The sequence below is a fragment of the Macaca mulatta genome, chromosome 2 (assembly GCF_049350105.2).
Source record: "Macaca mulatta isolate MMU2019108-1 chromosome 2, T2T-MMU8v2.0, whole genome shotgun sequence".
Classification (NCBI taxonomy): domain Eukaryota; kingdom Metazoa; phylum Chordata; class Mammalia; order Primates; family Cercopithecidae; genus Macaca; species Macaca mulatta.
This window is the reverse complement of record NC_133407.1, coordinates 115,888,991-115,905,031: the sequence shown is the minus strand read 5'-3', so window position 1 is coordinate 115,905,031 and position 16,041 is coordinate 115,888,991. Positions and strand designations below refer to the sequence as shown.

The 16,041-nt window shown below is 58.3% G+C and overlaps 1 protein-coding gene across 1 annotated transcript in view; it reads right to left on the bottom strand.

Moving 5' to 3' along the window:
* The window catches only part of DNAH1 (dynein axonemal heavy chain 1), an 82,199-nt gene that overhangs the window by 38,658 nt on the left and 27,500 nt on the right, over positions 1-16,041 (bottom strand). The window contains exons 9-28 of the mRNA XM_015130758.3: positions 15,730-15,941; positions 14,677-14,975; positions 13,452-13,602; positions 12,350-12,543; positions 12,011-12,236; positions 11,334-11,453; positions 10,860-10,942; positions 9,336-9,477; positions 8,728-8,883; positions 8,134-8,332; positions 7,802-8,055; positions 6,393-6,605; positions 4,666-4,830; positions 3,856-3,977; positions 3,587-3,692; positions 2,852-3,031; positions 2,202-2,342; positions 1,503-1,666; positions 1,158-1,271; positions 239-427 (exon numbers count right to left, since the gene is read on the bottom strand). Of these exons, the coding sequence (XP_014986244.2) occupies positions 239-427; positions 1,158-1,271; positions 1,503-1,666; positions 2,202-2,342; positions 2,852-3,031; positions 3,587-3,692; positions 3,856-3,977; positions 4,666-4,830; positions 6,393-6,605; positions 7,802-8,055; positions 8,134-8,332; positions 8,728-8,883; positions 9,336-9,477; positions 10,860-10,942; positions 11,334-11,453; positions 12,011-12,236; positions 12,350-12,543; positions 13,452-13,602; positions 14,677-14,975; positions 15,730-15,941 (3,430 nt within the window). The remainder of the gene's footprint in view (positions 1-238; positions 428-1,157; positions 1,272-1,502; positions 1,667-2,201; positions 2,343-2,851; positions 3,032-3,586; positions 3,693-3,855; positions 3,978-4,665; positions 4,831-6,392; positions 6,606-7,801; positions 8,056-8,133; positions 8,333-8,727; positions 8,884-9,335; positions 9,478-10,859; positions 10,943-11,333; positions 11,454-12,010; positions 12,237-12,349; positions 12,544-13,451; positions 13,603-14,676; positions 14,976-15,729; positions 15,942-16,041) is intronic.

The window sequence follows — 16,041 nt, the reverse complement described above, 5'->3', positions numbered from 1 at the left end:
CCCCCTCCAACTCCACTCAGGAGGAAGCCCTCAGGGACAATCTCCATCAGCTCAGTCTTCAACCCACTGCCACTCCCCACCCCACTGCCCCTGGGACCAAACCCTGATGCCTATTAACCCCTTCTGTCCCCTCCACCATCCTTTGAGGCCCCTCTCAGGCAATGTCCTCACCTAGCCCTCCCCAAGGAGAGTTTGGCTGTTCTACCCCATCCTGTGCCACCCTCAGGCCCAGCCTCACCTGGCCAGCCCCTTGAAGAACTTGCCCATGGCCATGAAGTCAAGCTGGTCAGAGCAGTTGAACACAACGGTCTGTATGGCCAAGGCCTTGCCGAGGTCTTTGGTGGTCTCAGTTTTGCCTGTGCCAGCCGGGCCAGCTGGGGCACCCCCAAACTTGAGGTGCAGGGCCCCGGTCAGTGTCAGGTAGCACCTGCAGGAGAGTGAGGAGGTGGGCTCGGGCTGCACATAGCCTAGACACTCCCCCTTTCCTTGGAATTTCCTGTGGGCTGGGGCCTCTAGCCCCGTTCCCCTCTGGGGGGCCTGGGTGTGCCCAGCCCGGCTCCAGGGTCAGGACTGGGGCCTGTGGACACCTGCCCAGCGTGTTCCTTGTCCCACTTCACTGCCCTGCCCAACTTTGCCCAGGGACCCCTGGGGATGGCCAACATGTGGCCACACTTGACTTCCCTCACTCAAAACACAGCTTGAAAATCCAGCTGGTGCTAGACACAGGCAGCAAGATGACGTGACTGACTGAGGTAGGAGAGAACTATTAGAAAAGGGCTCACCCATGATGTCTCTCAGCTCAGTTCCTCTGGCACATTAAAGGAGGAATTGACGGATAAAAACAGGAAAGTGCATACCCATTAGATGCTCACTGAGTGCCACACGTGTGCTGAGAGCTCTACATGTATCAGCTCATGAAGTTCTCATTACCACCCTGAGGAGGCCTCAGAGGAAACTCAGGCACAGAGGGGTCAAGTCACCTGCCCGAAGTCATTCTGCTTGTGACGGGCAGAACTGAGATCTGAGCCCAAAGCCCTTGGTTTTAACCCTGCTCTGCTCTGATGGACTAGATCACCCCAGAGTGGCCATGGTCCCTGGACTCCTGGGCCAGAGAGAACTGGAGGGAGGGTGGGAAGGAGCAAGAAGGGAACGCTCACCTGTCGGTGAGGGGCGTGATCACCAGCCTCCCACTGTTGCCCAGGTACTCGTAGCCATAGATGAACTCAGCATTCACAGCACGGATATACAGGTCATTATTTGTCCAGTAGTACCTGGTGGTGCAGGGAGATGGGGGCCTGGCTATGGGGCTGTGGGCCACTGGGCAGGATATATAGTCAAGGAGAGAGGGTTCTTTTTGGGACTGAGGGCATCAAGGCACACATGCCCAGCTTGTCCCAGAGCCTCGAGGACAGGGACCAGCTTATTGCTAACTGACTTTCCTCTTTTCCCCTGCCCCTTCCTGGCAGCTGCTCTGGCCCTGGGGGCGCCCCCCACATCCTCACCTCAGCTGTGAGATCCACTCGAAGTCATTCACGCTGACCACATTCTCCTGGATTAGCTTGCTCACCACATCCTTGGCGTGGACCTCAATGACGATTAGTGCTGACAGCACTGCCCGCTGCATACGGGACAGCTTCCCTCGCACCAGGGCCACCAGATCACTGAGCTGCAGGAGTGGGGGGCACTGTCAAAATCAGGGTACCACGAGGAGGCTCACCCTCCCCTTTCATAGAGGGTGGGCTTCCACCACGAACGGTCCCTTTATCCCGGGGGGCTCTGATGGTCCGAGTTGGGAGGGAAGCAGGGACCAGGCTGGGGGAAGAAGGAAGTAGAATGGAGACACATGCCTGGTGTCTGCCTCCCTGCAGCATGTGGTGCTGTCTGAGCCCTCAATGCCGGGAGGGGGGGCCTGGCAAGGTGCCGGAGCACAGGGCAAGGGGTACCTGCGGTACTGTGCAGGAGGGACCAGGCGCATGGCTCCCTCACTGACCCTTGGGGAGGCGGCATCGCCTCAGGCCCATCCTTCCTGTGGGTGGCTGGTTGTAAGACACTTCAAGGGTGTCTGACCTCTCCTTTAGACCCAACCCTGGGCCTCTTCCAGGCTCAATATAGGAAAAAGCTCCTGGACTGGACTGGGACTGGGCCCTCCTGTGCCATGTTGGGGTTGGAGGGGGACAGACAGGGGTCCTCTTGACTCCAACCTGCTGGCAGAGCTGGGGGAACAGCCGGCTTCTGAGGTCGCTGGCCTCCAGAGCCTCTGCCACCTCCATGGTCCAGTAGGTCTGGCACCCAGCGATGGTCACCTGGCCAGGCCAGTTCAGAACCCACTGGGTCCTGAGCATCTGGGAAGACAACATGGGCAGGCTGACCTGGACAGCTGCAGCCCCAATCCCGTTCTCTCTTCTTCCTCTGAATGCTGTCTATGCTCTGGCCTTTCAGACTTGACTCCAGTTGTTGATGCCACCAGTCCCTCTAGAGCAGGGAAGCCCTTATGCTCTGGGCTTCTCGGGGTGGCAGAGATATCTCTGAACTGGCTCTGCAGGCTGGGGAGTCACCTAGAGCCCAGCTGCAGGTCACGGTCATAGGGCTGAGAGAAAGACTACAGGAGAGGGCCCAGCCTGGAGCCTGGCACCCAGTGAGTGCTGGGAACGGAATAGCCGTCCCGATGATCATTAGGAGTGAGTCTCACTTTATGGAGTGTGTACAGAAAGGAAAGACTTCAGAGTCCCTCCTGAGCCCCCAGGGCCCTCATGGCTGCAGCCTGAGGACGAGGCCGGCTGGAGCAGGAGAGCACTGAGAGGAAACAGAGGGGCGCAGGGGCGGAAGACTGTATGGGCTGCCGGAGGCTCACCGTGGGGTAGGCCCTGATGGCCCTCTCAATGATGTCGTGCACACTGGCCTTCATGCTGCGCTCTACCTCCTGCAGCCAGTCCTCCACGTTGCTAGAGGGGTAGATGGAGAAGGACAACTGCACCTCCTCCCCCTCGGCCGAGTACATGTGCGTGATCTCCAGGTCCTCCTGGAACAGCAGCTGCGAGCAGTGGGGGAGCAGAAGTGGGGTCACCTCTGGTATGCCCAGATGCCCTGGCCACCACAGCCCCAGCGCTGAACCTGCCCGGTGCCCTCCACCTCAGGAAGAGAGCCCTGACTTCGCGTCCCCCCGCGAGTCTATCTTGGCTGGGCCTTCCCAGGCTGGATGGCCTGCCTTCTCCCCAGCAGTGTTCAGGCCCCAGCCCAGGCCTGGCATGAAGCAGGCTTTGGGGAAGGAGGCTGACTGCCCTGCATGTCCCCAGCCTCCCAAATAGATAAGGGAAGACAAAGCAGGTCACAGGCCTCTGGCCTCATGGGTTTTGCAGTGTGCTGGGGAGACAGGGAGCCCCTGGTGAGTTGGAAATCCAGGGCTCCCAGCCCTGAACTGGAGATTCTGCAGTTGACCTTCCTCCCACAGGCCCCGGGGGTGTCTCCAAAGACCAGGAATGTCATTTGCCACGTTTCCTGCTAAAAGGGCTCATCACAAAAGGAGAGAGGTTCTCCCTGGGAAGATGCCCCATGCTCCTGGCCCTGAGCCCCGGGCCCTGCTGCCCACCCGGGCGATGTTCTCGAAGCACTTGCGCAGGTGTGGCTGGACGGCCGTGGGGTCCTTCGTCTGCGACAAGATCTCTAGTAGTTCGTCATCTGACAGGAAGTAGAATCTGCCAGGGGAACAGGGGTGAGGAATCGGGTCGTGCAGGCTCCCTGGGCCCCAGCTGCCCCAGCACTACGGACATCCCCACACCCTAGCCTGAGCAGGGCCCTGGACGCCTCAGCCTCATGGGCAGGCAGTGGTGGAGTGGGCATGGGCCAAGTGGCGCCCACCTGGGGAAGGCACTCCGCTTGGTCTCCAGATACTCGCTGAGGCCCTTCTGCACCAGGTCCAGAATCTTGTTGCAATCCCGCAGGCTGTCCAGCATCCTCAGGTCGGAACACACATTGATCACCTGCAGGACCCAGGCCATGCACAGAAACGGGCGGTGAGCATGGTCCAGGTAGCAAGGCAGGCTCGTCCCAGAGCACCCTCACCAGCCAGAGCTCCTCAGCAGGGACTGGTGAGGAAGATGCAGAAAAATTCTGCCTGAGCCAGTGGCTGCATCCATCAGCCCCACAGAAAAAATTCTATGGTCAAACAAGTTAGAGTTAAACAAAGCTAAAGAGTTTGCTTTGCTGCAGGACTTGTCAGGGCTTCTAAAATGCTAATATGGGCCGGGCACGGTGGCTTACACCTGTAATCCCAGCGCTTTGGGAGGCTGAGGCGGGTGGATTACCTGAGGTCAGGAGTTCGAGACCAGCCTGACCAACATGGTGAGATCCCGACTCTACTAAAAAAAAAAAAAAAAAAAAAAAATCAGCTGGGCGTGGTGGCACATGCCTGTAGTCCCAGCTACTCGGGAGGCTGAGGCAGGAGAATGGCGTGAACCCGGGAGGCGGAGCTTGCAGTGAGCCGAGATTGCGCCACTGCACTCCAGCCTGGGCGACAGAGCAAGACTCCGTCTCAAAAAAAAAAAAAAGACCAAATCCTCAGTAAGCCAGCTACCAGCTTTTTCTGTGTAGGGAGGGAAGAAACTAGGAAGCTACGTGACCAGGGCCCTTGGGCATCCCAGCTGCCCCTCCCACCCCCGTTGAGCTTGCCTCCCGGTTCTCATAGGCATTCTTCATGATCTTCTTCCAGATCCGCTCCATGGTCTGGTAGCGCTTGCTCTCCACAGGCAGCTGCCGGTTGATGTCCTCAGAGCTAAAGATGGGCTCCAGGTAGAGCCAGGACCGCTGACAGTTCAGCCACTCCTCCAGAACCTCCTGGGGAGGGGAGGGGCAGGGAGGGGTGTGATATGGACTGTCAGGGTCCAAGCTGGGGTTTGTCCCAATGACTGAGACATTTCACCCCACCAGCATGTTGGGCAGAGCACTGGACACCAGAGCCAGTGTCTACAGGGAGATTTCTAGATGGTGCTGTCATCTGTGATACTCCAGGGAACAAAGAGGATACAGGGATGCCTGCCCTCCAGAGAAGTCCCACATCCCCACAGGACACCCAAGCCTCCAAAGGAGCTGGGGGAGCTGCTCTTCCGAAGGAAGGAACACACCCACGCCAGCAAAGCCTGCAGTGATAGGAAAGACTTGGAGCCTGGGAGACAAACCAGCCTCCTTCCTGGAAGGACTTCTGGGTCCATGACCCCAGGATTCTCTGAGATCCAATGGGTCTTGAGTGTGAGAGTCCTAAAATACTCTCTGAAACATGAGTTCAAGGGTGAGACATCTTCAAAATGAGCCATTTCCCCCTTCTGCCTCCAAAATCCCAATTCAGGATGTATCTCTTGTCTTCTCGCATCAGCGCAAATTCACACACTCATCCATTTCTTCCTTATGGGATGGGGGTCACAGTCAGCAGTGTCAGCACTGTGCCAGGCCCTGGTGGGCACTAGGGGAAATAGAATGGAACGTGGCCTGGTCCCTTCCCTCGAGGGGCCTACAGCCCACTAGGGAGCCAGTTCTGCCTCTGAATCATGGACCCAGCATGTGTAGTGGACTCCGTAAGAGGCACTGACAATGGCCTCGGTGGGAACCCCTTGAAGGAGGGTGAGGGAGATTTGGCAAGGCTGCTTGGTGCTGGGCCTTGGAGGAGATGGAAGGCGGGCATCGAACTCCAGGTCGAGTGGACAGCGTGAGCAGAGGGAGACCTGGGACAGTGCTGACCAGCTCAGGCCTCTCTGGGTGGTCCAGGCACACAGAGGAGCCCTCCTCACTTGCTTCTGGCCTTCACCGGAGGTCTCTGAACAGCTCCCAGGGAGGCCGGGGGAAAGGATATCACAGTCACACCTGCAGGCTGGCCCTGGGACTGCCCTCCAGGGCTCTGTGGGCAGCCCTTGCCTCTGGCCTTGAGAGCCCAAGACAAGCACAGTCCCTGGTGGCCCAGTCCCTGGTGGCCCAGTCCCCTCAACCAAGGTAGCTCCAAATGAGACGAGAATGGAAGCTCAGGACAGGGTCGGAAAGGGTACTGAGGTGCTCTGGGGCCTTGTGATATCTGGCCCAGAAAGTGTCAGTACTGGAGATCCTGGTTGTACCAAGCTCAGGCAGCCCTGGGGAGGCCGGCTGGCAGTTCTCAGGCCCATCCTCAGCCACATTTTGGGACCGAAATACTGCCCCTACACACCCTTATCTGCCTCATTCAGTAGCTGAACCTCATGGATGGAGAGCCCATCCTAGTTGCCCCCCTCTGAATGCACTGGGGCGGGGTCTGCCAGAGAGCCAGGGCTGTGTGAATAGGGGCAAGGCACTGCGACGCTTTGAACCCCACCCGGAGACCATCAGTGACACCTGTGGGCCGGGCTCTCTGAATTGGGGGAGCAATAAGGGCCGACCTGGGTCAGCTTCAGTTTGTTCTCCCAGGAGTTGATGCGCTGCTCAAAGGGCTTCTTGTAGGGTGAAAATGACATGCTCTGGGTCATGACGATGTGGTCGTCCAGCAGCTGCGAGGCCTCGTCCGGGCTCTTCAGGATGTAGGTGTCTGTCGCCTTGTAGGGCAGTACATTGAACAGGATGGTCGACCACTCCTTCTCCATCTTGTCCAGTGCCTGGGGTGGGGGACAAGCCAGGCTGAGTTCCGGGAGGAGCTGGTCCTGATGCTGTCTGACCAGCCCTGCCCAGGGAAGCAGCAGACAGTACCTGGCCATGACCTCCACATGGCCCCTCTGGCAAATACTCTCGGCTTGTTTGGCAACAAGTCCCATGTGAGCCCTTGTCTGAATTCAGGGCCAAGTCACTCTTTTTTTTTTTTTTTTTTCTGAGGTGGAGTCTTGCTCTGTTACCTAGGCTGGAGTGCAGTGGCACAATCTTGGTTCACAGCAACCTTTGCCTCCCAGATTCAAGCAATTCTCCTGCCTCAGCCTCCCGAGTAGCTGGGATTACAGGCGTGCGCCACCATGCCCAGATAGTTTTTGGGTTTTTATTAGAGACGGAGTTTCACTATGTTAGCCAGGCTGGTCTCAAATTCCTGACCTCAAGTGATCCACCGCCTTGGCCTCCCAAAGTGCTGGGATTATAGGCATGAGCCACTGTGTTCAGCCCATTTCACTCTTACACATGTGCTGCATGTGGTTGTACATACATGTTGGGAGGCAGCTAAGATTAGCAGGAGTGTGGGCGTTGGTCTCACCTCCGGCATTTACTGTGTCACCCTGGCCAGTTGCTGAACTTTTCTGAGCCTTAATTGATGTATATTTGTTTTGTTTTGTTTTGTTTTGAGACAGGGTCTCAGTCTGTCTCCCTGGCTGGAGTGCAGTGGCATAATCACTGCTCACTGCAGCCTTGGCCTCCCAAGAAGCTGGGACCACAAGTATGTGCCACCATGCCTGGCTAATATCTTAATTTTCTGTAGAGATGGGGGTCTCCCTATGTGCCTAGGCTGGTCTCAAACTCCTGGGCTCAAGTGATCCTTCCTCCTCAGCCTCCCAAAGTGTTGGGATTTACAAGCATGTGTCACTGCACCCGGCCTGACTCAATCTGTTAAATTGAGGCTAATGCTATCAGCTCCTTCCCGGGGCTCTTGAGAGGAGTAACTGAAGAATAATAGCAATGGCGGACACTGTCAAGAACTCTATGTGCATTATTAACTCACTTAATAGAATGCATCTCAATCCCTGGGCCTCATGGCCCCAGGGATGGGGCTTATTACTGTCATCCTCCCAAGTGGCTGTGGTTGCCAGAGCAGGAGGCCAGGCTGTCTGGCAGGGCCTGGCTGGGGTGGTTGGGCCCACTGGTGGCTGCCCACCTGCTCGATGGCGTACTCCTTGCCAGCCACCTCGGCCACCTTGCTGATGCTCTCGATATGGTCCTGCAGGTTCATCTCGAGGCAGCGAGCAAAGGTCAGGTTGGCCTTGGGCCTGACGTTGATGTTGATCTGGTTGGACAGTGTCTCCCAGTGCCGGTTCCGCATGCCAGGGTTGCGCAGTCCCTGGATCAGCGGGATGTATGGTTTGAACTCCTCGATGCGGGCCCGGATGTCCAAAGCCACTTCCTGGCAGGCTGCCGGGTAGGACAGAAAGGCATAAGAGGCAGGCGGCAGAGGCAGGGAGGAGGAGATCAGCCGGCTTGTCTCCCTACCTGGCATGTCCTTGAACTGCTTCACGCACTTGTGCATGGTCTTGAAGGCTTCAACCACGTTCTTCTCCAGCTGCTCGGCATCAATGGCAGAGAGGGGGTCATTCATCCAGCTCTCCGACCAGCGCAGCCAGTCAGAGGCTGTGGTCCAAAGGTCCAGGTAGGGCTGGAACTCCTTCACCATCCTGGAGAGCTTGTCATACTGCAGGGACAGGAGGGCAGGGATGGGGCTGTCCTGGGACACTCCCCAGTCTCTCTCCATGCTGCCCCTTCTTGGGCCAGGTCCTCTCCCTCTCCCTTACTCCTGGCTGCTGTCCCTGACCCTGCCGCCACACACCTGGGCCTGGTCTCCCTTCTTCTCTTCCCACCCGAGATCTGGGCTCTGAGCTGTTGCACCAGGCCTGGGCTGACCCTCAGGCCTACTGCCTGGTACCAGGGGCCTCCTCAACCTGAGGGCCAGGGTTGGGCTATCTCCACTCTGCAGCCTGCTGGGTCCTGCCCCCAAATGCCAGAGCCCTGCCCCCTGGCAGCTGCATCTACATGAGATGCTTCCTCAAGCCTGGGAGGATGGGGGAAGGGTGCCTGCAGGAGGCCTACATTGGTGATGGGCAAGCCGAAGATGCGCTCGCGGTTGTTGTAGAGCATGGCCAGCTGCTGGCAGTCCTTCAGCTGCTTCTTAACGCGCCGCACCTCGTTGGCGATCTCGTGTGCTCGCGAAATCTCCACGTGGATGGAAAAGCCAGCTACCACCAGCTGCAGGCCAAGGAGCAATGAATGGGTCAGATGCCCCTGCAGCCCTACTTGTGTCCACGCCTTCCCATGCAAACCCAGGGAACCAGAGGTCCCAGGACATCCACTCCTCTCAGTTCTAAGGAGGTTGTTCTCCTGGAGTGAGCAGGTTCCTCACAGAAAGGCCAGGGGAGACCCAGTGCCCTGACACTGTGCCCACTGCCCAGTGGGCTGCCAAGGACACAACAGAAGAGCTGAGAGCTTTACTACTCTGAATCTTTCTGGAGCTTGCTGCCTAGGCATCTCTTTGGCCTTTGGGTTCATTCTTTCAGCCATTTATTCATTCATCCATCTGCTCGCCCATCACATGTTGACTCAGCACCTCCTGAATGCAAGAAGTGAGGCCAGGCCCTGGAGAACTGTGTGTGCGTGTGGTGGGGGGTGTGTCCAGCACCAAGCCTGCAGCTGTGCCCCACCTGCAGCCCTTCCAGCTTCTCTTGGAAGTTGTTCTGATCCATGATCTGGATTTTGCGGAACTTCTCCTCATCCTCCACATGCTGCTGCTGCACCAGCTCTATCTGCCCAAGGATCTTAGAAGGCCAGTTGCTGGCAATCCATCTGGCCGGGATGGGGGTGGGGATTGGGAGAAATATCGCGGCTGAAGTGGTGGAGTGGCAAGGCCAGGCAGGGGCATCCCACCAGGCACCCAGGCAGCCAGAGAGAAGGGGGATCAGGGGAAATCCAGGCAGCTATGGAGGCCCCTTGGGGCCGGACAGCTGGGAAGTGCAGGTGAGCTGGGAGGCACTACTGCCACCATCAGGGAGGCTGCCCTGCCCACTGGGAGCTGCAGTCTGCATCCAGTGAGATGCAGACCCAAGGTGCCCAGTGCAGTGATGGGGACCAAGGGGAAGTGAGAGGAGTGAGGCTGAGTTCCCCTCTTAAGCCTCAAGGGCCAGAGGGGCCTTTCCTCAGAGGAGGCAAAGCCACAGTTTCTAGCCAGGGCCCTCAGGCCAGCTGCCTTCAGGTCAGACCAACTCCCTTTGCCCAGCTGACATAGGGGATCTGTGGGATGTGGGGATTCCATCTGCAGCCGGCCTAGGGATGCTGACCCTGGGGGAGCTCCCCCTGAGCATCCGGGTGCCCTGTCTGCCAGTGTCTCCCTCTCCTGGGCAGGGCCCTGACGGTCCTGACTCCCCCAACACCTGTGAGGCAGCAATGGGTGTGGGGTCTCTGGCGGCCTCAGTATGGCTTGGTTGGAAAAGGGCACCTAAGGCTGTTTCCCACAAGGCTTTTGATTTGGGTGGGGACAAATGCCCCTCTCCAGGGATTGCCCACCAGGCTGAGCTTTGCCTCTCTCGGTGCTCCCAAGAACCCCAAAGGGCACCAGCCACAAACAGGAAACCCTAGGTCCACAGTAAAATACGTGTGTCAGGCTGGGCGCGGTGGCTCACGCCTGTAATCCTAGCAGTTTGGGAGGGCAAGGCAGGCGGATCACCTGAGGTCAGGAATTCAAGACCGGCCTGGCCAACATGATGAAACCCCGTCTCTACTGAAAATACAAAAATTAGCCAGGCTCGGTGGTGGGCACCTGTAATCCCAGCTACTCAGGAGGCTGAGGCAGGGAGAATCACTTGAACCCGGGAGGCAGAGGTCACAATGAGCTGAGATCGTGCCACTGCACTCCAGCCTGGGTGACAGAGCAAAACCCTGTCTCAAAAAATAAACAAGCAAAATGTGTGCCAGGCCACTGACAGGACAGAGACAGGGTTGGGGAGCCACTGAGGCCAAGAGGCCCAAATGAATTCCCTCTGCCCCACTGGCCACCTGGCCCTGGCTGCTCTCGGCCCATGTGTGGAGCCCTGGCCTCTGGAATCTCAGTGGGGCGTTTCTGGGGAGACTGTACAGACTGTGGCAGCCGGGGCATTTGGGAGCCTCTGCAGCTCAGCAGCTCCCCTCACGTTCCAACCTGCACCTGGCATGGGGGTCAAGCTCCCACTCACTTGTCATTGAAGTCATCTGAGCTGAGGTTGTAGAGGAATTCATCCATGACCTGGTAGTCATCCATGACCTTCACAATCCGCTCCTGCACAGACAGGTGGTAATGAGACTGCATGTGTGCCAGGGAGGGGTGGGTAATCGGAACCTGGCTCCCCAGAGAGACGGGTGCTAGAGAGGGGCTGCTCTCAGATCGGGAGGCCTGGGCCGGGAGAGGAGGCCCAGGGTGCAAGGGCAGCATCAGGCTCAGGGTTCCAACAGCCATGGCCACCACACCTCCAGCTTCCATCCCCCGACCCCCAGACAGCAGAGCTCTGAAGCCCCGCTCACAACCCCCTAAACCCCATCTGTCCTCTGTCCAACTACCTCACCCTCAGCCTCCTGGGTCCTGACCTCCCAGTCCGTGCCTGACCCAGCCCTCGGACTCTTAACACCAGCCCTGTGCCTCCCTGGCCCCAGTGCCCATGTGCCTGCCTCACCTCCAGGCCCACCAGCCTCTCCGGGATGCCCTTCATCCACTCTCGCAGCTCAGCCAACTCCTCAATGCTGTTGGGTTTCTCATAGATCTTGCGGCTGATGCTGCGGAACTCATCGCAGATCTGGCAGTGGGAGGAGGCGCTGGGGAGGGCAGCGTGCTGCTCCCTTGCCTTCCCTCGCCTGCTCCTCCTCCTCGGTCTCCCGCATCTCCCAACAGGTAACTGTCCCCTCCCCCAAAACATCTTGCGGCGCTTTCCAAGAGGGGTGCTCTTGGTGGGCTCCCTGGGTTGCTGAGGACTGTCAGTGGGGCAAGGGCGTGACTCGGCACACCTCACCCTCTCAGCCTCCTCCAGCCCTATCAACACACGCAGGGCTTCTGAGGCCTGTGCTCGAATCCCCTAGCTCCATGAAACAAGTCCGTCAAGGGCTTGTTTCCTTCGTGAGGCTTCCCAGGCCTCTACAAGTCTGGGGAAGGAGGTGGAAATCCCCATTTCCTGGGACCTCCCATATGGGACAACTCCCCGCAGACAGGCAGGGATGGGGCAGGGTGATTTCCAGCTCCTTCCCTTGGCCTGGGCGTCCGCAGACACCCCAGACCCTGCCTGGGGACATACCGCCATGTATGTGAGGGTCCGTGTGTGCTGCTGTGGTCACTGAGGTGGGGCAGGTGGGCACTTACACTGTCCACTTCCTTGTGCAGGTTCTTGGCAAGGATGTCCAGCATGGAAGTGGCCAGGGCCTTGCGCTTCTTGGACAGGCTCTGCTTGACGTTGTCAGTGTTGATGTAGAAAGGCCCAATGATGATGCTGCTGGGCAGTGAGCTGTCCAGGATCTCCTTCTCCTGCAAGTGGGTGAGCACCACCTCCCGCACCTCCTGGGCCAACAGGCCCTGCGTCTGGTAGGCTCTGAGGACAGCAAGCACACGGGAGGGGGCAGAGGACGGTGAGCAGAGTGGGCAGGGGATACACATGCACAGACACACGGACACGCTCCAGCGCGCATGGGCACACGTACGCACTTGAGGAAGGAGGCGATGTCATTGTTGTTCAGCTCCAGGTATTTTCGGTACTCCTTGGCATAGGCCTGCAGTGGGATCATGGCCTTGGACACAGCACTGGCAATGGTGGCCCGTAGCTCTTCCACCAGTGGCTCATGAAGGCCCACTGACTCCAGCAGGGGGTCACCGCTGATGAAGATGTCCTCCATCACCAGCTGCGGAGGGAAGGCATGGGGCAGGGCAGACCTGGATGAGCCAGGGGGTGAATGGGCAGAGGGGAGATGGGGAGTCCTCCCGAGGAGCAAGCAGGGGCAGGATGTGGCCTGAAGCCTAGTGGGCAGCAGGGTGCCAAACACAGAGAGCGGGGATGCAGGGGGAGGAGGGAGTTTGCTGTGCTGTCTCTTTACAAGGCCAGAAGCCCCTGTGAGGCCCACCAAGGGGCAGCATCTTCCTCTGCCTGGGCATGACTCTGCCTGGGCCTGACTCAGCCCAGGACCAAGGGAAGGTGCAGAAAAGACAACCGGGTGATGAAGGCTCTGACTGACCAGCAAGGGAGACAAGAAGGGCTAGGGTTACAGGGGCTCTTGGGCCTGGAAGTGGGCTGTGTGCAGCTGGGTGTGTGTGCAGTGGCAGTGACTGGTGGGGACTTTGGACAGAGGGTCTGTATGTGGAAGCCAGCCCGTGTCCACCTCTGGAGATGAAGAGAGAGGCCAAGAGCTGGGTGGGATCAAGAGCATGGAGTCTGCATCAGATCTGGCTGTAGCAGCAGAGGTCCAGCAAGCCCAGGGTTCAGATCGCAGTTCCGACACTTGGCAGCTATGCAAACTTAGGTTAACTATCACACTTCTCCAAGCCTCACCTACAAAATCTGACACTAGCAGCTACACAATCTTAGGCTATTACACTTCTCCAAGCCCCACCTACAGAATGCGAGGGTTAATAGGTCACAGTGCAGCTTGTGATGAGCATTAAATGGGATACTTGAGAGTTACAGGGCTGAGCGTGCTGCCTGCCCGACAGGAGGCCTGTGATACAGCTGAACTGCAGCAGTACCCCGAGCTCAGGGAGCCATCAGCAGCCAGGGCAGCAGGTGCATGGGGCCTGCTCAGGCTGCAGCATGTACCTTCTCCAGCTGGGGCACAGCATGGGTGGCCAGGATGCCCTTGTCAAAGAGGTTCAGCAGAGATGTCTCAAACTGCTCCAGTGGGGTGCTATAGTGCACCCCGGAGCTGTCCAGCACCAGGTCCACAATGAACAGGGGATTCTTCCGGGGCCTGCAGGCAATAGCGGGTTGACTGTGGGCAAAGGCCTAGGAGGCCTGCGTGCAGGGGCGGCCCTCTGTCCTTCTTGCCAGCGCTATGACTCTCAAGCCTCTTCATGCACAATACTTGCCTTCTCCTTCCTCCCAGACACCTCCAGGTTATCAGACAGGAAGACCCAGGCCAACCAAATAGGTTCCTCTGCTCCTAACATGCCCCGAGGTCCACAAGCGCCACAAGAGAGGGAGGCTCCCAACCCCTGTGCTGAGGTTGCCAGGGCCTAGGCATTGTGACCCCCACACTCTCCCTGGGAGCCCATCTTCCTTGGCTTCGCATCTCCGTTACGCAGCAAGAACCAAGCCTGGATCCCAGCTGGGGCCCTCTGATGGTTTCTAACTGTACTTAGAATAAATCCAGCCCCCAGCTCAGACTTCAGGAGGCCCCGTGAGATCTGGCCTGGTCCCTGCAAGCTCTCCCACTCCATCCTGAGCAGCCCTCCCTCCCCTCACCCATTCCAGCCACACTGGCCAGCCTTTCCTTCCTCAACTGTGCCAGGCTCATCCTCCCCTTGGTGCCTCCGCCCATGCTGATCTCTCCGCCTGTACCTGCCTCCACCTTGCATCACCTCACAACTTGTTTCTTCTTAACATCTCAGGTCTTGGCACAGATGCCTGACCCCCTGGCACAGGCCCACCCCCAGTGTCCACCATGGCCCCTGCCAAAACCGGCAATGACTGTGTGTATTTATTTATCTGCTTGCTGCCTGTCTTTCCCATGAGACCAGGGACTGGGCCTCTCTTGTTCCCCTAGAACCATGCCTGGTTCACAGCAAGTGCTCAAAGAATATTTCTGCACTGAGTAACTCAATGATCGAGTAAATGAAGGTCACCAGAAGCAATGCAAGCCAGGGTTGGTGGGACATTGTCCAGCAGACTGCAGGGAGCTCAGCTCTGGCTCTCCCTAATGCCTGGGACCTGGCACGGATGGGCACCCTGGCCCTGGTCCTCGACCCTGCTCCATCCCAACCACTGGGGCCTAGCAAGGAACAGTTCTGGTGTCAAGAGGTGCCTCCGCCCAGCTGGGCCCCACCTGTAGGGGCTGTTAATTAAGTCGTCACCCCAGACCATGTCATCGGTGCAGTTAAGTACGCTGCAGCAGGCGTCACTGATGAACTGTGAGAAGCTGGCAAGTGAGTCCTGCACCAGGAAGCGCAGCGTGTCCTGCAGCATGTACTTCACCATCTCCATCAGCTTGCGCAGCTTGGACATGAGGTACACTTCCCAGTTGGTCTCGTAGAGGTTGTACCAGCCCTTGCTCATGTCGCGCAGGCTGCTGCGCATGGCCACCTTCAGCGAGCTGATCCAGCTGTCCTTGAGGAACATCTGCACCTGGAGTGGCCACAGGCATCATCACATGGCCACCCTGGGGACCCACCACCTATAGCTGCACTTAAGGACTCTACCACCAGGGCGCTTGGGGTGGCTCAGGGCTCATCTGACTGCAGAGGGATGTCCCCTACCCCAACTTATTGCCAAACCCTGCCAACCAACAGCCTCATGTGACCCTGGGGGCTCAGGGCTGCTGGGCGGGGAAGGAGGGAAGAAAGGAGGGATGGAGGGAGGACAGGGCAGCAGAAGTGGGACTTTCCCTCCAGGCATGAGAGAGACAGAGACCCAGAGAATGAGATGAGAGAAGCAGAGAGACAGAGAACAAGACTAAAATGGGCCGAGAGGGAAAGACACAGAGAATGAGGCAGAGACACAGACAGAGACAGAGTGGAGTGCGGAGGGGGTGCACCCCCACCTCCCTCATACCCTAATCCACAGGTCAACATGGGGGTGCCTGAGGTTCCTGCTCCCCCTTCTAAGACAAGGGATCTGCTTCAGAGGCAACCAGAGTTGGGATGGAAAAGGTTTGGAAAGAAAGCCTGCCCTGGTTTTCCCTTCTCTCCAAGAGAGCCTCCAATAAGGTCTCCAATAAGGTCTAGGAAGAGGCTGAGGCTAGGTTTTGAGAAAAGCAGGGGCTCACAGCCTCACCACGTGGCCCATTGACCCTGGCCTTCTGCTGCGGCTCAGAACTGTGCCTGCCAGCTCCAAGGGTCTGCCCTGCGCTTGCCCCTCTGTGCCCTTGATGCCCACAAACCTGGGAGAAGGTCTGTGACTGGATCTGCTCAAACTCCTCCAGTCGGCTGTACTTGGAGAGGTTCGAGTGGAACAGGGACATGGTGGTCACCTTGTTGCACTCGGCCCTCACCTTGCTGAGGGCCGTGATGACCTCTGGCCGTGTGAGCAGGGACACGAAAGTGAAGTCCTCCTTCTGCTCCCGGAAGTGGTACTTGGGGACACTCACCAGCCCTGTAGGGGTAGGGGCCAAGGGCCAGGATCAGACCCTACCTGGCCAAACCAGGGGACAGGACAGATTCACAGGGTGCTTGATGGAGGGCTATGACTCCTG